The sequence below is a fragment of the Nerophis ophidion genome, linkage group LG03 (assembly GCF_033978795.1).
Source record: "Nerophis ophidion isolate RoL-2023_Sa linkage group LG03, RoL_Noph_v1.0, whole genome shotgun sequence".
NCBI lineage: Eukaryota > Metazoa > Chordata > Actinopteri > Syngnathiformes > Syngnathidae > Nerophis > Nerophis ophidion.
In genome coordinates, this window is record NC_084613.1 from 77,070,339 (window position 1) to 77,091,730 (window position 21,392).

At 41.6% G+C, this 21,392-nt stretch overlaps 1 protein-coding gene across 1 annotated transcript; it reads left to right on the plus strand.

Moving 5' to 3' along the window:
- The first annotated feature begins 2,277 nt into the window (after positions 1-2,277).
- Positions 2,278-21,041, plus strand: manea (mannosidase, endo-alpha). Its single transcript, XM_061896088.1, has 5 exons — positions 2,278-2,503; positions 9,417-9,943; positions 14,341-14,450; positions 16,170-16,246; positions 19,661-21,041. Exons 2-5 carry the CDS (start codon positions 9,475-9,477, stop codon positions 20,292-20,294), a joined length of 1,290 nt encoding a protein of 429 aa, XP_061752072.1. The 5' UTR covers positions 2,278-2,503; positions 9,417-9,474; the 3' UTR covers positions 20,295-21,041.
- Positions 21,042-21,392: the final 351 nt, after the last annotated feature.

A 21,392-nucleotide genomic window follows, 5' to 3' on the forward strand; every position in this document is an offset into this window, starting at 1 on the left:
TTTCCTGAAATCAATATGAGGGCAGAAGTTCCTCCAAAAGGTGAGTGTGTCTTGAGTTTTGAAGCAACTATTTTTTTTCTTCTTTTACACTGAATTTTTTAACACTATTTCAACATTTATCCATTTTCTACCTCTTATTCCCTTTGGGGTCGCTGCTGCCTATCTCAGCTACAATCTGACGAAAGGCAGGGTACACCCCGGACAAGTCGCCACCTCATCGCAGGGCCAACACAGATAGACAGACAACATTCACACTCACATTCACACGCTTTCTCTCTGGCACTCATCGAGGGTGGACGCTCTCCTTTCCTCTCCCTTATCTCTCCTGCTTCTTTGTTTTGTCTTGTCTTAACTTTCTTGTTGCCTCTTTTTGCACTGCTCTCCAAATCTAAACATTGGAACTATTTAACTGGCCTCAACAAAATTGACCCGATCTTGGGTTTGGGGGAACCTGCTGTCGTGACGAAGCGGTTGTTGCTGGACACACGACGGACTCTTGGGAGAAGAAGGACCCTTTTCTGTCGACGACGTGAAGATATCCACCTATTCGGAATTATGACAACAGGACATCTGCTGATTGGAGTAAGCGTTGCTCTGGTTTGTCGACAAATTGGAAGTTCCTGGCAGTCTTCAAAGTACCCCAAAGCTGCCACAAATGATTGGAGGATGCGGAAAGAACTGTAAATTACATCGGACTGTCTACCCCGCAGTTTTTGAGGACCGATCATAGACAATTTTAAGAGTGAAAAGCTAATTTTATTTTGACTCGCATACAAATCATTTTAACTTGGATTGTTTCCCTGGCTTCGAGACTCTCCCAAAGATCACTGCAGTGAAGAAACAACAAACTCCCTTCTTGTCTGTCATGGACACACACCTTTTGTTGTGGACTTTGGACTTGCGACGGCAAATACATCAAGGCCGCGGAACAGAGACACACTATGGGCTTATACACACACACACATCCACCAAAAAAATATACGCCACACTTACACCCCCCCGTCCCCCAATCCAACGCCCTCGACGCAAATCCCGTAGGGGTGATGAATGGATGGTCAGTGCCTGAGAGCTGCGACCTACCACCATGACTTTGAACTACCTTCCCTCTGTTGCTGAATATCTCGAAATGTATGTTGTAATAAGTGTATGTGCTTTGCTATGGAGGTTTTTACTCACTCCGAACTGGGCTTCCTTAGGAGCCCAGTCTGGATTGTATTTTTTTACTCATCCTTCCCCAGCGTTTACCTTTTTCCCATCTTTTACAGGGCGCCTTATGGCAACCCATCAGCGTTCTTGTTCTGTTACCCTGTACACTGTTTGTCTAAGCTTGAACAGGTTTGTGCTGAAAACAAAATTTCGTTGTACTTGTTGCAATGACAATAAAGACCTTCCTACCTAGGGCCAATTTAGTGTTGCCAATCAACCTATCCCCAGGTGCATGTCTTTGGAAGTGGGAGGAAGCCGGAGTACCCGGAGGGAACCCACGCATTCACGGGGAGAACATGCAAACTCCACACAGAAAGATCTCGAACCCAGGATTGAACCCAAGACTACTCAAGACCTTTGTACTGTGAGGCAGACGCAATAACCCCTCTCCCACCTTGCTGCCTATTTCAACAAATTACAATTTTAAAAACACAAAATCTTCTCACAAACTTTTATTCAATTGATGAAAAAAAGAACAGTTCACACAATTCAAACGCCAAAAATTCAGTTACGTAAATTCAGTGTCTAAAAAGCTTTTGTTATTAAGACACAAATTAACCTATAGACTTCTCTTTCTATGCCACATTAATGTGGAATGCACTCCCAACAGGTGTAGAAGTAAGTGCATCTCTATATTCCTTCAAACCCGCTCTAAAACAACACCTCCAGGCAACTTCAACACTTTACTAATACCCTCCTCCATTCTCATCCCATCTCCCCAAATTGTAAATAACCTAATGTAAATATTCAAATATATTTCTAATGTATATACTTGTTCTTATGCTATGTGAACTCACTATGGTCTCTGCTGGCTGCACACATCCTACTAAATAAGACCTACACTGTGTCAATGTCCACATTTCTCTGTTGATGCAATTGTTGATGACTGAAGTTCTGATATCAACCAAAGCTCCTCATCCCACCCCCCGGATTGTAAATAATGTAAATAATTCAATGTATATACTATGATGATTAACTTGTGTGATGACTGTATTAGGGTGTAATACAGACTTTCGACAGTAGAGGCGTTGTTTATTGAATGAACTATTATCAACAGACGCTGTATCAGGTGATGGCTTCTACGTCACATCCGGTAGGTCCGGTTTGACATAAATGCGCATTTGACGTGCTCGTCACACCTTAATTTTTTATAACAAATAACATTTGTTATAAAATATATATAATATTATATATAAGATATTAATAGTTAATATTGGTCGAGTGACACTGTCATTCGATGGCAGTCTTCCCTTCCAGCTGTTCGCTGTCGTGACCGCTCCAAAGTTCACCAATGCAGGTAATGTTGACTTTAAAAGATGTTCTTTCGGCTTGATGACTTTGTGCTTATATACTCTTGTTATACATTAAGTTAATTCGGCAAATGACGCTGTAACGTTCAAGTGTTCTTTCTGGCCAGCCAGCATTTCAAAGCTTGCTATTTGTTTTGGGGTGGCATAGCTCGTTTGGCAGCAACTTGAGGGTTCCAGGTTCGATCCCCACTTCCGCCATCCTCGTCATTACCGTTGTGTCCTTGGGCAAGACGCTTTACCCACCTGCTCCCAGTGCCACCCACACTGGTTTAAATGTAACTTAGATATTGGGATTCACTGTGTAAAGCGCTTCACTAGAGAAAAGCGCTATATAAATATAATTCACTTCACTTCACACTTTTAAAACAATTGTCCGAAATAATGAAATAGTCGTGTTTATTCCAGTAGATGTGCCGAGTTTCATTGTAGGCTATGTATCTTCAGCGTATTCCAAAAGCGGTTACGCTAGTTATTTTATTTTGAGGGACACCATGGCGTAGTTCCGGTAATAACGTCCGTCAGTTATTGAAAACAATTTGCTGTTACCATTCTCTGTGTGTGCGTATGTGTTGTATTTAAATAAGTATTACCGTATTTCCTTGAATTGCCGCCGGGGCGCTAATTAATTTAAAACCTCTTCTCACTCTTGCGCTTACCAAGGGCATGCGGTAAAAGTAAGCATGCGCTAATTATTTTAAAACCTCTTTTCACTCTGGCACTTACCAAAGGCAAGCAGTAAAAATTTGAGTGTGATGTAAGGATACCATCATGAAAAGCACATTTAATAAAGAAAACGTTATTATGGTCTTACATTTACTCATAAATATAGTCCATGCCAGCTCCTTCTGATCAAAAGCATCAATAACTTGTTAATAGAAGTCTTCCTTATCTTTCTTCAGTTTTAAAAGTCTCTCTGTCTCGATGGAGCTCTTCCTTTATTACCTCCTGCTTCGATTGAAATTCCAGTTTAGAAAACTGTTTTATTTTGATAAACACATGCTGCTCACTCTTGCTGGTCCAGTTCATAACCGTCCCAGCATATATCACGTCACTCATTTCTGTGTGTGCGTATGTGTTGTATTTAAATAAGTATTACCGTATTTCCTTGAATTGCCGCCGGGGCGCTAATTAATTTAAAACCTCTTCTCACTCCTGCGCTTACCAAAGGCATGCGGTAAAAGTAAGCATGCGCTAATTATTTTTAAACCTCTTTTCACTCCGGCACTTACCAAAGGCATGCAGTAAAACTTGAGTGTGATGTAAGGATACCATCATGAAAAGCACATTTAATAAAGAAAACGTTATTATGGTCTTACCTTTACTTATAAATGAAGTCCATGCCAGCTCCTTCTGATCAAAAGCATCGATAACTTGTTTATAGAAGTCTTCCTTATCTTTCTTCAGTGTTAAAAGTCTCTCTGTCTCGATGGAAGCTCTTCCTTTATTACCTCCTGCTTCGATTGAAATTCCAGTTTAGAAAACTGTTTTATTTTGATAAACACACGCTGCTCACTCTTGCTGGTCCAGTTCATAACCGTCCCCGCATATATCACGTCACTAATTGCGCTAATTATTTTAAAACCTCTTTTCACTCCGGCACTTACCAAAGGCATGCAGTAAAAACTTGAGTTTGATGTAAGGATACCATCATGAAAAGCACATTTAATAAAGAAAACGTTATTATGGTCTTACCTTTACTTATAAATATAGTCCATGCCAGCTCCTTCTGATCAAAAGCATCGATAACTTGTTTATAGACGTCTTCCTTATCTTTCTTCAGATTTAAAAGTCTCTGTCTCGATGGAGCTCTTCCTTTATTAACTCCTGCTTCGATTGAAATTCCAGTTTAGAAAACGGTTTTATTTTAATAAACACACGCTGCTCACTCTTGCTGGTCCGGTTCATATCCGTCCCAGCACATATCACGTCACTAATTTCACTTTTTCTGCAGCCGAGTAGTCGCAATAAGGATCACTAGATAATGCATACATTTATCATTTGTTTTCAAAACAGTTACAAAAAAGTGGATTGTGGGACCCAACTTTTAAGACTTGATGGGGTTCCTGGCGCCAACACTGATGAAGTATTGGTGCGTGCAAAACAGCAGCAGGTGGCTGTGGCCTGCGGGCCGGTTCTATTACTAATCAATACTAATCAAATATTTAACGTTGACACCAATGCTGTACAATTTATTCCCTTTTAGATGAAGAATGACTATAAGTCGCAGTTTTTTTCATAGATTGGCCGGGGGTGCGACTTATACTCAGGAGCGACTTATGTGTGAAATTATCAACACGTTACCGTAAAATATCAAATAATATTATTTAGCTAATTCATTTAAGAGACTAGACGTATAAGATTTCATGGGATTTAGCGATTAGGAGTGACAGATTGTTTGGTAAACGTATAGCATGTTCTATATGTTATAGTTATTTGAATGACTCTTACCATAATATGTTACGTTAACATACCAGGCACCTTCTCATTGGTTATTTATGTCTCATATAACGTACACTTATTCAGCCTGTTGTTCACCATTCTTTATTTATTTTAAATTGTCTTTCAAATGTCTATTCTTGGTGTTGGGTTTTATCAAATAAATTTCCCCCAAAAATGCGACTTATACTCCACTGCGACTTATAAATGTTTTTTTCCTTCTTTATCATGCATTTTCGGCAGGTGCGACTTATACTCCGGAGCGACTTATACTCTGAAAGATGCGGTAATACTTGCAAAGGGTTTTTAAAAAAAAAGTGGGTGCAAAGCAGCGTCTTTCTTGCCATCTACGGGTCGAAATTGGATGTCAAAGTTCAATCAATCAATCAATCAATGTTTACTTATATAGCCCTAAATCACTAGTGTCTCAAAGGGCTGCACAAACCACCACGACATCCTCGGTAGGCCCACATAAGGGCAAGGAAAACTCACACCCAGTGGGACATCGGTGACAATAATGACCCAGTGGGACGTCGGTGACAATGATGACTATGAGAACCTTAGAGAGGAGGAAAGCAATGGATGTCGAGCGGGTCTAACATGATACTGTGAAAGTTCAATCCACAATGGATCCAACACAGTCGCGAGAGTCCCGTTCACAGCGGAGCCAGCAGGAAACCATCCCAAGCGGAGGCGGATCAGCATCGCATCTCCACAAGGGAGAGTGGGACATAGAAGAAAAAGAAAAGAAACGGCAGATCAACTGGTCTAAAAAGGGAGTCTATTTAAAGGCTAGAGTATACAAATGAGTTTTAAGGTGAGACTTAAATGCTTCTACTGAGGTGGCATCTCGAACTGTTACCGGGAGGGCATTCCAGAGTACTGGAGCCCGAACGGAAAACGCTCTATAGCCCGCAGACTTTTTTTGGGCTTTGGGAATCACTAACAAGCCGGAGTCCTTTGAACGCAGATTTCTTGCCGGGACATATGGTACAATACAATCGGCAAGATAGGATGGAGCTAGACCATGTAGTATTTTATACGTAAGTAGTAAAACCTTAAAGTCACATCTTAAGTGCACAGGAAGCCAGTGCAGGTGAGCCAGTACAGGCGTAATGTGATCAAACTTTCTTGTTCTTGTCAAAAGTCTAGCAGCCGCATTTTGTACCAACTGTAATCTTTTAATGCTAGACATGGAGAGACCCGAAAATAATACGTTACAGTAGTCGAGGCGAGACGTAACAAACGCATGGATAATGATCTCAGCGTCTTTAGTGGACAGAATGGAGCGAATTTTAGCGATATTACGGAGATGAAAGAAGGCCGTTTTAGTAACGCTTTTAATGTGTGCCTCAAAGTAGAGAGTTGGGTCGAAGATAATACCCAGATTCTTTACCGTGTCGCCTTGTTTAATTGTTTGGTTGTCAAATGTTAGAGTTGTATTATTAAATAGAGTTCGGTGTCTAGCAGGACCGATAATCAGCATTTCCGTTTTTTTGGCGTTGAGTTGCAAAAAGTTAGCGGACATCCATTGTTTAATTTCATTAAGACACGCCTCCAACTGACTACAATCCGGCGTGTTGGTCAGCTTTAGGGGCATGTAGAGTTGGGTGTCATCAGCATAACAGTGAAAGCTAATACCGTATTTGCGTATGATGTCCCCTAGCGGCAGCATGTAGATGCTGAAGAGTGCAGGGCCAAGGACCGAACCCTGGGGAACTCCACACGTTACCTTAACGTAGTCCGAGGTCACATTGTTATGGGAGACACACTGCATCCTATCAGTAAGATAAGAGTTAAACCAAGACAGGGCTAAGTCTGACATACCAATTCGTGTTTTGATACGTTCTAATAAAATATTATGATCGACGGTATCGAAAGCAGCGCTAAGATCGAGGAGCAGCAACATAGATGACGCATCAGAATCCATCGTTAGCAATAGATCATTAGTCATTTTTGCGAGGGCTGTCTCCGTGGAGTGATTTGCCCTGAAACCGGATTGAAAGGATTCACATAGATTGTTAGACGCTAAGTGTTCATTTAACTGCTCCGCAACAATTTTTTCGAGGATTTTTGAAATAAAGGGAAGGTGAGACACCGGTCGGTAGTTTACCATGAGGTCAGGATCGAGGTTAGGTCTTTTAAGAAGAGGATGAATAACCGCTTTTTTGAATGCTAGGGGAACAGTGCCCGAGGAGAGTGATAAGTTTATAATATTTAGCACTGATGGACCTAATAATACAAAGAGCTCTTTGATCAGTTTCCCAGGAAGAGGGTCAAGTAAACATGTTGTCTGTTTTATTCCATTTACACGTTGTAACAATTCCTCTAATGTTATTTCCTCAAAACGAGAGAAACTATTTTGGAGGGCAGTATCCGCCGCGTATACCATCGTATCAGTGTTAATAGAACCCCGTTGTAGATGGGACGCATTGTCTTTAATCTCCTTTCTAATGACTTCAATTTTCTTACTAAAGAATTGCATAAAGTCATCAGCTGAGTGCGTTGAGCTACTGGAAGGGGTCCCTTGTTGGGTTAGCGATGCTACCGTACTAAACAAAAATTTAGGATCGTTTTTATTACGGTGGATGAGATTTGAGTAATATTTAGCTTTAGCTAAGGTAAGCATGCGTTTATAAGTTATTAAACCATCACTCCATGCTTGATGGTGCACCTCAAGTTTAGTTGTGCGCCATTTGCGTTCCAGCTTTCTACATAATAATTTCTGAGCTCTAGTTTCTTCTGTAAACCACGGGGTGCGCTTTTTTGGAGCCTTTTTTAACTTTAGCGGTGCTATGTTATCAATGGTTTCGCGCAGGGCAGCGTTAAAGTTGTTAGTGAGGTTATCAATAGAGCCCACATACTTTGGGAATGGTGCCATTACCGAGGGCAGTAGGTCAGCAAGAGTTGTCGTTGTGGCAGCATTAATGTTGCGGCTGCTATAGCAGTTATTATTATTATTAGTTTGACGAACATGCGTCTGAACCTCGAATTTTATAAGGTAATGATCGGACAATACTTTAGTATACGGGAGTATCGTAACTTTGGAAACGGTGATGCCCCTGACAAGCACTAGGTCTATCGTGTTACCGTTGCGATGCGTGGGTTCATTTATTATTTGTGTGAGACCACAGCCAACTTCTCATTTTATGTCCACGTCATTTTGCTATTAAGGTAACCGGCAAGATTTATGATTTACAATTAACTTGTATGAGCGCCGCTAAAAGTAGGTCCTTAACATTGGCACTTATGATTTTCTAATACTTGGTTAGTATTCAAGTCACGACATGTAAATGGAGTATTGTTGGCGCTTTCTGGGTGTTTATTTATTGGTTTTTATTGCCGTAATACAATGGTTCTCAACCTTTTTTCAGTGATGAACCCCCTGTGAACATTTTTTTAATTCAAGTACCCCCTTATCAGACCAGAGCATTTTTGGTTGAAAAAAAGAGATAAAGAAGTAAAATACAGCACTATGTCATCAGTTTCTGAATTATTACATTTTATATCAGTGCAAAATATTGCTAATTTTTTCTAGTGGTCTTTCTTGAACTATTTGGAAAAAAAGATGTAAAAATAACTAAAAACTTGTTGAAAAATAAACAGGTGATTCAATTATGAATAAAGATTTCTACACATAGAAGTAATCATCAACTTAAAGTGCCCTCTTTGGGGATTGTAATAGAGATCCATCTGGATTCATGCACTTAATTCTACACATCCATCCGTCCATTTTCTACCGCTTATTCCCTTTTGGGTCGCGGGGGGCGCTGGTGCCTATCTCAGCTACAATCGGGCAGAAGGCAGGGTACACCCTGGACAAGTCGCCACCTCATCGCAGGGCCTTTTGCTTCACAAAAAAAGAAATCTTTAACATCAATATTTATGGAACATGTCCAAAAAAAAATCTATCTGTCAACACTGAATATTGCATGGTTGCATTTTTTTTCATAGTTTATGAACTTACATTCATATTTTGTTGAAGTATTATTCAATAAATATATTCATAAAGGATTTTTGAAGTGTTGCGATTTTTAAAATATTTTATAAAAATCTCACGTAGCCCTTGGCATACCTTCCAGTACGCGTACCCCCATTTGAGAACCACTGCCGTAATAAATGCAATCGACGTAATGACGTCATGGCTCCCATTCACTCCATTGTAGACACACTTTTATTTATAAGTTAAAATGCATTAAAAAAATAAATGGGTTCTTGTCTTTTTTAAGGATTGTAAATTTTAGGCAAAATTCCCAAAAAAGTGTACTTACCCTTTGTATATAACTCAGTTGCCAACACTATATCTGCATGCGCACACAAAATAGCTGCCAAATGAACGGCTCACAACTTGAATTTGTTTCTCATTAATCACTTAAAAAAGCCGTTCAAAAGACTTGGTTCGTTCGCGAACGTCACATCTCTAAAAACAATCCTTTTTGAGCCGCTTCTCTCCTCTTCCTGTAGCGTCCCAGTTTGCTGGTCCGACAATGAGCTGTGTGAGGACAGGAGGACAAGCTGAAGAATGCTCAGATTCAGACTTAAATCTTGGATCGCCTTGCTGGCTCTGGTACTGCTTGTGCTTATTGTAACAGTGGTCCTCAAGTTCCTCACCTCAGAGGTCACGGGCGAGATAGGAGAGCCGTCTCTGGGCGAGAAGGACGCCACAAAAGAGTTCGAGTTGGAGCGCAGCAAGATGACACAACCCGTCCAAGAGGACAAGGAACTAGGCAAGTTCCCGCCTCCCAACTACTATCTCCATGCTTTTTACTACATCTGGTACGGGAACCCCGCCACTGATGGCAAGTACATCCACTGGGACCACCCTCGGCTCCCCCACTGGGATCCCAAGGTGGCTGAGAAGTATCCACAAGGCAGACACAGCCCGCCTGAGGACGTGGCGGCCAACTTCTACCCGGCTCTCGGGGCTTACAGTTCCAGGGACCCGGCTGTCATTAAGGGACACATGCAGCAGCTTCGTACAGCTGCCATAGGTGAGACAAATTCATTCAGCTAAGCTTCACAGCTCAATTTTTTTTTTATGCCACTTTCCTAAAGTTCTCTGTCCCTCCCTTAGTGGAAAAGTCTTATCATTTTGATATTAACTTTCCTGAAATGAGCTTAGCAGGTTTGTCAGGGGTGTTTCCGTGAACTTCTGGAACACTCTGCCGCTCCATGTTCAAACTGCTTCCACAGTGGAGTGTTTTAAGTCTCGTCTTAAGACCCACTTTTATTCTTTGGCTTTTAACACCATGTGAGTTGTGTGGTCCTCTGTTGTCCTCTGTGTTTTTATACACTTTTATTTTTACTTTACTGTTTTAATTGGTTTTACCCTTTAAAATAGTTCTTAATCATATTTGTTTTTATATTGTTTTTATTGGTTTTATTTTTATTCATTTTTTGTTTTATTCAGTCATTGGTGGAGCATAATATTGTTTTTAACATGGCTGTGCAGCACTTTGGAAACGTTATTGTTGTTTAAATGTGCTATATAAATAAAGTGGATTGGATTGGATTGGATTGAACTTTTTCACTTTCGATTTTGATACCGAGACGATATCAGCACAAGTCATAGTAGATATTTGTTATTATTTGTAATGTCAGAAAAGGCTTTATCAAGTGGAATTGTTGTATTTTTCGGACTACAAGGCACACTAAAATCCTTTCATTTAAAGTTCAAGTAAAAGTACCATCATCATCGGCGGTCACTCGAAGCGAGTATGACAATCCTCCTGGTAGGGGGCGGGGGGTATTCCTTTATTGGGGATGCTGGTGCGTGACTTTGTTTTACGTGGGGAGACTGATGCACAGTCACCACACGATCCTTGACAGATCCGGGTCAGGGTCCAGTGGCATAGAGCCCAAGACGACTGGGGACCCTTTTCTGCTGCAGCCTTCATCCACCATCCCAGCCGTTGTGACGCTCCATAGGGTTAGCAATTATCCTCCGCCTGTTCCACCGTTGAGGTCTTGGGTTGTTATTTCCCCACAACTGGGTCCACATGAATGTGGGGGGGCCTTCTTCCGCCATCGCAGCCGTTGTGGTGGTTCTTATATCTACCGTCTTCCATCTGCTCCGTCGTTGAGGTCTTCAGCGTATCCCTGGCTAGGGGGAAGTCAGGTACTACGCCTTTGCCAAAGGCCACCTGGGGTAACAGTAGTAAAGGTTTAACCTCCTAGTGCCCCAAGACCCCATAGAGGAGCCTCCACTGCCAGATGCACTTTACCAATGATTGTCTCACACACACACTTAGTGTGGCCAAATTATTCTCTGCATTTGACTCATCGCCCTTGATCAGCCTTGAGGGGAGCAGTGAGCAGCAGCGGTGACCGCGCCCGGGAATCATTTTTGATGATTTAACCCCCTGTTCCAACCCTTGATGCTGAATGTCAAGCAGGGAGGTAATGGGTCCCATTTTTATAGCACCCTATTACCCGGTGCGCCTAATGTACGTAATTGTTCTGGTTGTGCTTACCGTCCTCAAAACTATTTTATTTGGTACACGGTGTAACCATAAGTGTGAGCAGTAGATAGCAGTCACACATCAGGTATACCAGAGTCGTGTATAAAGAGAGTGTGGCCAACTAAAAACAGGCGCCATGACTGCTACCAAGGATGTCTGTGACTGTGCCCGCATTCATGCAATTGCTGTCGTTCTGACTAAACGTTAATGCACTTTTTGTGTATTTTTACGCATTGAAATCGAAAAGGAAGTTCGTAAGTCCGACCCTGCCTTCTCTATGTCAAAACTCAGATTTGCTTGTTTTTTTTTTTTAATCGATTATCGCTTTCCTCTAGTGTTTTGTTTTGTTTTTTATTTGCCGGGTCAAATTTCCGTCCCCGTTTATTGCGTTTTTATTGGTCGTCTTCAAAGTAATGAACTTTCCGGTACAATTTTTTTAAATTTTGATTCGCCGAAAGTTTTATCAATGACAAATACTGCTTCTGTTTGAACTCGGACAACTTTACTGCGGGGGGAAGTCAAAAGAAAGACTTCATGGTAAATACTAAGGTTAGTGTAAAGTCAACCTTGTTAACTTCATCCTGTCCCTCTGTCCATCCTTCCATCTTCTTCCGCTTATCCGAGGTCGGGTCGCGGGGGCAGCAGCCTAAGCAGGGAAGCCACACGCTCCTCTCCCCAGCCACTTCGTCCAGCTCTTTCCGAGGAATCCCGAGGCGTTCCCAGGCCAGCCGGGAGACAAGTTTTCCCAACATGTCTTGGGTCTTCCCCGTGGCCTCCTACCGGTCGGACGTGCCCGAAACGCCTCCCTAGGGAGGGGTTCGGGTGGCATCCTGACCAGATGCCCGAACCACCTCATCTGGCTCCTCTCGATGTGAAGGAGCAGCGGCTTTACTTTGAGTTCCTCCCGGATGGCAGAGCTTCTCACCCTATCTCTAAGGGAGAGCCCCGCCACCCGGCGGGGGAAACTCATTCCGGCCGCTTGTACCCGTGGTCTTGTCCTTTCGGTCATAACCCAAAGCTCATGACCGTAGGTGAGGATGGGAACGTAGATCGACCGGTAAATAGAGAGCTTTGCCTTCCGGCTCAGCTCCTTCTTCACCACAACGGATCGATACAGCGTCCGCATTACTGAATACGCCGCACCGATCCGCCTGTCGATCTCACGATCCACTCTTACCTCACTCGTGAACAAGACTCCAAGGTACTTGAACTCCTCCACTCGGGGCAGGGTCTCCCCCCCAACCAGGAGACGGCACTCCACCCTTTTCCGGGCGAGAACCATGGACTCAGACTTGGAGGTGCTGATTCTCATCTCAGTCGCTTCACACTCGGCTGCGAACTGATCCAGTGAGAGCTTAAGATCCTAGCCAGGATCTTCATCCTGTCCCATGTCTCCAGTAAATGACATGTTTTTAGTCTTCGTGAGCCCATGGAAACTTCACTTTTATCTCCTGCTGTATCCACATCTTTCTAGGATGGAGACAGGCTAGCTGTTAGCTTTAAGCTAACAAGCACCTGACCAGACTCCTCCACCCTAAAAACATACTTTGCAGCTCAACAAACGGGCCAAATATGCGCCTTTTGTGTTAATGTGCAAGGAGTGTTCAAAAGGAGTCTCTTAAAGAAGTGGCTGTCAAGTTAGCAAGTGTCGCTCCCATCGCTTTTTACACTTCTATACTAAAATAAGTACACCTACACTTTATTAAATAAAAATATAGAAAAAAATGCCGGCAGAAATAAAGTTTAGATGTATGAAGGAAAGAAAAAAGTGAATGAATGTTAATACATATGCATAAAAATGGTTTTCTTTTTTATACTTTTTTTTTTTTTATGAATTAAGTAACGTTTATGACAACCTTTTTCCAAAACACAATATATAATATGAGATATAAGAGGATAATGATTACATTTATCGTTTGTTTTTAAAACAGTTACAAAATAGTGGGACCCCAAACATTTACTGTGGGACCCCATTTTTATGACTTGGGAACCTGAGACCCCGTTTTGAAAATTCATAGTGCCATCACTGTAAACTTAAATCAGCTCATAAGCTCACAATAAAACATGCTTTTTCGTTGTGAAAGTATTAATTTTGCAGCTCTATTTGACGTACTCTGCTGCTACATTCCTGCGGTGTTTCGTGACCAGCAGGCCCTCTAAAACCCACCCAATGAAGCAATAACATTTTTTTTTTAATACATAGAATGTTAATCGGCCCATTAGTTTATCAAAGTGTGGTTATCAAAACCCAAACGGTCTACAAACATCCGTATATAGTTACATCCATACCAGTTTTGCTATTATGTGCTTACCTGTTTTGTACCTGCTATCTCCTAGCAGCCTGTAGCCTACCATGTTTACCTTTTTTGTAGATTATTTGACTTTTAGATACAAACTAATTTGATACTTGGTGTTTTTTGTTGCTGATGTCCGTTATCAATATCGGATCCATTTTTATGTCTTTTTCTCAAGCTGCACCTTTTTTAAGGTCTCTGGTGAAAAAAAAGATTGCATTTTTTCTGTACCATTCCAGAAGTCGGCTTAGCTGGTTTAAAAAATGAGCTGATTCATTTTTGCTGACGCAGCCTGGAGGTTTCAGCAGGCTTTAAGATGTTTCTATTTACCCCAGCCCTTTAACACTTACTACTGTATGTGGATGATAACTAATTATATTTATTTGTTTTTCAAAATAAAATCAAACAAACATTTAGTTCAGATGGACATCCGAAGGGATAAAATGAAAAAATATGACATTTTTATTTACTTAGAATTGATGTTGATTGATTGAAAAAAGGTAGAAAAAAATATGACTTCAGAAATTGTAACTACCCTCAATTGGAAATAATCAGTTTTGCTTCAGTTTTGGTTTTTAACGTTCTTTAATCATGTTAAGTATTTTTGTCAAACTGCTGCTTTAACCTCCTCAGGTGTCATCGCCGTTTCCTGGTACCCTCCTCACACGAACGACGACAACGGAGAGCCATTGGACGCCATCATGCCTCTGCTGCTGGATGTGGCTCATCAGTATCACATCAAGGTGTGCCCGCCTGCAACTTGTCATCGCACCGCACACGTACATACACTAGACCAGTGCTTCTCAAACTTTTCTCCTAAAAAAAAAAAAAAAGGATCTCCAAGTACCACCATAATGACGAACATTAAAATAAATTTAGACCTAAGCATTTATTAAAAACAAGGCAGAGGTTTTATTTAACAAATATATTTCATATTTTGGCCACTGTGACATTACACACTGTTTGAACAGTAACACTGTGTTTCAATATAGGAAATTAAAACACTATTCTAGTCAAGTGATTCTTTGGCGTCCCACTAGATCAGAACTGGGCAAATATTTTGACTAGAGGGGGCAACGTTGAGAGAAGAAAATGCGTCAGGGGGGGCCAATGTGTATGTGTGTATAAATGTTATATACACACGTTTAGCTGTAAAAACCTACTGTACAGTACTGTATGTGTGTTTGGGTCACTTTTTTTCAGGAACACTAAAACCAAAAGTCACAATGTCCGATAGAGTTGTAAAAACTAGAGATGTGATGTATAAATGCTTTAAATGTAATATCGGAAATGATCGGTATCGGTTTCGAAATGATCGGTATCGGTTTTCGAAAAAGTAAAATTTATGAAGTTTTTAAATGTCGCTCTGTACACGGACGTAGGGAGAAGTACAGAGCGCCACACACACACCTCAACCCCGCCCACCTCAACCTCCTCATGCTCCCTCAAGGAAAGCATGTCCCAAAATCCAAGCTGCTGTTTTGAGGCATGTTAAAAAAAAAATGCACTTTGTGACTTTAATATATATATATATATATATGGCAGTGCCATGTTGTCCTTTTTTTACCATAACTTGAGTTGATTTTTATTTTGGAAAACCTTATTACATTGCTTAATGCATCCAGTGCGGCATCACAACAAAATTAGGCATAATGATCTGTTAATTCCACGACTGTATATATCGGTATCGGTTGATATCGGTATCGGTAATTAAGAGTTGGACAATATAGGAACATCGGCAAAATAAGACATTATCGGACATCTCTAGTAAAAACGTTATGAGAGACCCCCTCAAAAAACAAAATGAAATTTTACGGGTTTTTTACTGAATGGGACACCCAAAATGTACATAAAAATAAAGAGGGATTGAAAATATTAACTATAAACAATAAAACGGAATATTGACAACCTATGAACGTCGCTCCTCTTTTCCTTCTCAGACCAGCTCCTCGATAGTCGTGTATCTTTTACAATCAAGCAAAACACCTTGAAAAAGATATACTATCATTTTTTTGCTGAACTTTGTTGTAAAAATCTGCTTCCACATCTGTTTCTGACGCACACGTTTCGGGCTGGCTGCTCTGAAAACAAACCCCGCCCACTCTGATTTGCACCTCGTCTGAGCTGCTGTGACGTAGATGACCGTAATAACTCGTATAACACACAAAAGTGCAGATTTTTCCCATTGACATACTTTTTAGCCTGATAGCTTACCTTACTTACTAATAAACGGCAATCCGAGGTTTCACTATTGTTTCTCAGAGGAATTCATTTGAGTCCAAACGCAAAACATCATTCCTTCAAGCAGGAAGTGACATCATAGGACCACACGGACAGAAAAGCAAATTGACTTTGGTGTTTTTTTTTCACTTTTCTTTGCTGAACCTCATTCTTGTTTTAAAATATAAGAAAATTCCAGGATGAATGTCACTTTTTTTAAAATGTCATTTATTATTCCGCAGGTGTCCTTTCATATTGAGCCTTACAGAGGAAGAGATGAAGTCAACATGTACACAAACATCAAATACATCATTGAAAAGTAAGTTTCTCGCTCCAATGATGCAGCAGTACAACACCTTGCCAACATCTCCCCAAACTTGATCCAATCGTCTGTGCTGCAAACGTTTTGTCCTATGGTTTTTATTTTAGTAATGTTTTATGATTCATAACCAGCCCTCCTCCACTTTGGCAAAATCTCCCCAAACTTGTTCCATTCGTTTGTGCTACCAAACTACTATTACTATCAGTTTTATGTTAACGTTTAATAGTTTTTCAGTTTTCAGTTTATTTCCAACAAGCATAGGATACAACGTGATGCATCACATATTACAGCACATCCGAAAAGGAGTAGAAAGAAGCTGACCTTATTTAATCCTACCCCTTTTCCTACCATAGCAGGTTTATCCCATTTCCTTGTTCTCTGTAACAGAACAGTGAATAAATAATTAATATACCATAGTAAGTAAACAAATATTAAATACATAAATAATATTTATATAGAAAAAAAACAGTTATAAGATGTTCATCATCATTATTTTTGTGCGTACTTTCTGAACACTTGTAGTTTGAACCGTCTCTTAAACTGAATCATAGTGCTGCTTTGTTTGATTTCTTTGCTTAATCCATTCCATAATTTAATTCCACATACTGATCTGCTAAAGGTTGTAAGTGTTGTACGAGCATACAGGTGTTTTAAATTAAAATTTCCTTCTAAGGTTATATTTCTCCTCTTTAGTTGAGAATAATTGTTGTACATTCTTGAGTAGCAGGTTATAGCTTGCTTTGCGCATCATTTTAGCTGTTTGCAAATGCACCAAATCGTTGAATTTCAATATTTTTGATTTAATAAACAAAGGGTTTGTATGTTCTCTATATCCAACATTATGTATTATTCTAATTGATCTTTTTTCTAACACAGTTGTAGTTGTTTCCCCATATTTCTACACAATAACGCAGATGTGGTAATACAAGTGAGCAGTATATAAATGATAAATGGGTTGTACTTGTATAGCGCTTTTCTACCTTCAAGGTACTCAAAGCGCTTTGACACTACTTCCACATTTACCCATTCACACACACATTCACACACTGATGGAGGGAGCTGCCATGCAAGGCGCCAACCAGCACCATATGACTTGACTTTTGGTCTCGAACATGTTTTGTTTTGTTTATTATTGACGTCTTTCTTTCTACTTTGTTGTATATTTTTTACAGGAAATTCCCAGTTCATTTCATTATCTTTTATTACATCCAAAAATTTGTTCTCTTTAACCCTTTCAAAGTCTCCTCCGTCTATTTGTAATTGTGTTTGACTTTCTCTTCTTCTGTTACCAAATAGCATTATTTTAGTTTTACTGAGATTCAAAGATAAGTCTGTTTTTGTCAAACTATCTTTTTAATTTGTTCATTTCTTCTGTTATTATTTGTATTAGCTTTTGTGTGTTCTCTCCTGAACAAAACGCTGTTGTATTGCCTGCAAAGTTTGTATGTTGTTAACTTGTAATCAACGTGTTGTTTACATTACCAGCCCCCAACTGTGAAAATGTCCCCAAACTTGTCCCAATCATTTTAGCTGCAAAATGTTTTGGTTTATTAGTTCTTATGTTTAATAATCCATCCATCCATCCATCTTCTTCCGCTTATCCGAGGTCGGGTCGCGGGGGCAGCAGCCTAAGCAGGGAAGCCCAGACTTCCCTCTCCCCAGCCACTTCGTCTAGCTCTTCCCGGGGGATCCCGAGGCGTTCCCAGGCCAGCTGGGAGACATAGTCTTCCCAATGTTTAATAATTTGGTTGTTCTTAATATGTAACCGTAAGCTGCCCCCCACAAAATCTCCCCAAACTTGTCCCAACCGTTTGTGCTCCAAAACCAGTATTTTTTTTTAAAGGCCTACTGAAACCCACTACTACCGACCACGCAGTCTGATAGTTTATATATCAATGATGAAATATTAACATTGCAACACATGCCAATAAGGCCGGGTTTACTAAATTGCAATTTTAAATTTTGCGCGAAGTATCCTGTTGAAAAGGACATCACGGATTGTAGCAGGCATTTTGATCCAGCCCCGATCCCAGCTATAAGTCGTCTGCTTTAATCGCTTAATTACACAGTATTCTGGACATCTGTGTTGCTGAATCTTTTGCAATTTGTTCAATTAATAATGGAGACGTCTAAGAAGAAAGATGTAGGTGGGAAGCAGTGTAATGGGTTCGCCTTTAGCCACACAAACACAGCCGGTGTTTCCTTGTTTACATTCCCGAAAGCTGATGGTGAAGCTTTTCTATGGAACAGAGCGGTCAAGCGAACATGGTTCCCTACCTCATGTCAACCGGCAGGTTTCGCTGAGAAAATGGTGGTATTAAGTCGGCTCTTACCGTAGTTATGAGCGGAGAGCTTGCGTCATGCCTTGCCTCCTGCAGCTGCGGACTCTCTTGCCTCCTCCCAACGGCCACCCCCGACCGTCGGATGCTTACACTGTGGAGGAGGGGGGGAAAAAAAATCTCAGCCCAGCTGCCTTGCCTCGTCGAGAATCGTGGCTTCCACCGAAGACACTGGCGGTCTCCACACCCGTGGCCACACCCCTCCGACTTTCAGGTATGACCATATAATCTCACTAAAACACTAGTAACACAATAAGCAGATAAGGGATTTTCCAGAATAATCCTAGTAAATGTCTCTAATAACATCTGAATCGCTCCCACTGCCCTCGTCTTTTTTTTTTTTCTTCTAGTCCTTCACTATCACTTTCCTCATCCACGAATCTTTCATCCTCGCTCAAATTAATGGGGAAATCGTCGCTTTCTTGGTCCGAATCGCTCTCGCTGCTGGTGGCCATGATTGTAAACAAAGTGAGGATGTGAGGCGCTCCACAACCCGTGATGTCACGCGAACATCGTCTGCTACTTCCGGTACAGGCAAGGCTTTTTTATCAGCGACCAAAAGTTGCAAACTTTATCATGAATGTTCTCTACTAAATCCTTTCAGCAAAAATATGGCAATATCGCAAAATGATCAAGTATGACACAAACCGTATTTTTCGGACTATAAGTCACGGTTTTTTTTGTAGTTTGGCCAGGGGTGAGACTTGGCCAAACTATTAAAAAAAAAAAATTAAAAAAAAAAAGTTTATTTATTTATTTTTTGGGCCAGGTCTCACCCCCGTTGGACTGTGGAGAAGACTGCAACTTATAGTCAGAAAAATACGGTAGAATGGACCTGCTATCCCTGTTTAGATAAGAAAATCTCATTTCAGTAGGCCTTTAATGAACGTTTTATGAGTCTGGTTATAAATGGTAAAACTCTAATAACATAAGAACCGTAATATACACAAAAAAATTGCAGCACAAATGATTGGGACAAGTTTAGGGACAATTTGACACAGGTGGCAGTGTTTTGTGTCATTCAAGTGTAAAACGAAATTGACCGTCTGCTGCGTGGCTCCTCCCCTTTTAGGTACGGCGACCACCCGGCCTTCTTCAGGTACCGCACCAACACGGGGAAGCTGCTGCCGCTCTTCTACATCTACGACTCGTACCTGATGAACTCGGATCAGTGGGCCAAGCTGCTCAAGCACACCGAGAGCGGCAGCATCCGCGACACGCCCTACGACGCCATCTTCGTCGCCCTGCTGGTGGAGGAGAAACACAAGCGGGAGGTGGTGACGGCCGGCTTCGACGGCGTCTACACCTACTTCGCCACCAACGGCTTCTCTTACGGCTCCACCCAGCGCAACTGGGCCGCCATCAAAGCCTTCTGCGAGGACAACGAGCTGCTGTTCATCCCCAGCGTGGGGCCGGGCTACGTGGACACCGGCGTGCGGCCGTGGAACTTCCAGAACACCAGGAACCGCGTCAACGGTAAATACTACGAGACGTCCATGAGCGCCGCGCTACAGGTGGAGCCCAATTTTATCTCTGTGACGTCGTTCAACGAGTGGCACGAGGGCACTCAGATCGAGATGGCCGTCCCCAAAAGGGGCCGGACCGTTTATCAAGACTACTTGCCCAACAAGCCCGACGCCTACTTGGAAATCAGCCGCAAGTGGGCCGCCATGTTTAATGGCGAGCGCAGGAGATGGCAGGAATAATCCCAACTTCCCGGGCGCGGCACCGCTGCTGCCCACTGCTCCCCTCACTTCCCAGGGGGTGATCAAGGGGATGGGTCAAATGCAGAGAATAGTTTCACCACACCTAATGTGTGTGTGACAATCATTGGTACTTTTTAACTTTAACTGTCAACTTCATCACTGCTACGTTCCTTACATTCTGCTTGGTGCTTTTTAGAAGTAAACAAGTAACACATTTAGAATGAAATATGCACTTCTTATCAGCATTCCTTAGTTTCCCTCACCAGATGAACAAAGTATATTTAATTCTGCCTCGTCTCAATGCCCATCCATCCATCCAAGGTCGGGTCGCGGGGGCAGCAGCCTAAGCAGGTTTAGACGAGAATTCCCTCCCCCCAGCCACTTCGTCCAGCTTTTCCCGGGGGATCCCGAGGCGTTCACAGGCCAGCCGGGAGACATAGTCTTCCCAACGTGTCCTGGGTCTTCCCCGTGGCCCCCACCGGTTGGACGTGCCCTAAACACCTCCCTAGGGAGGCGTTCGGGTGGCATCCTGACCAGATGCCTGAACCACCTCATCTATCTCAATGTCATCTCACCAAAAAAAAATAACATGCAGAAATATTGCGGCTTAGTGCTAATCCACCAAAATTCGGTCCTTGAATACATTGTTCATTAGAGGAACAGTAACCGCATTCTACCACTGGGTGTCGCTATTATCAGCATTTTTTTAGTTTCCCTCACCAGGTGAATAAAGTATATTTAATTCTGCCTTGTCTCAATGACATTGTCAGGTTCAGACACTGATGACGTCTATTAAACAAGACAAGAAGCAAGGAATTGAACAGAGACAGAATTAAATTTGGCTCAATTGAGGAGAGCGCGTACACTTGTACCATTGTACATTGTTATAACACGCTCTGACGAAAGATTGTACGCCTCCTCTTTTATTTGGACTTCCCCTGATTACATGGCAACATTTGTTTCTAAGGGAAAGGGGTCGTAAACAGCCACTGCCTTTGGTTACAAAACAGTTCAAACAACAGGTCCTGCTCCCTCTTCATTTTGTAGATCTCGGGTCAAGACAAAATCTTTCTGTGGATTACAATACATCAAAGAAGC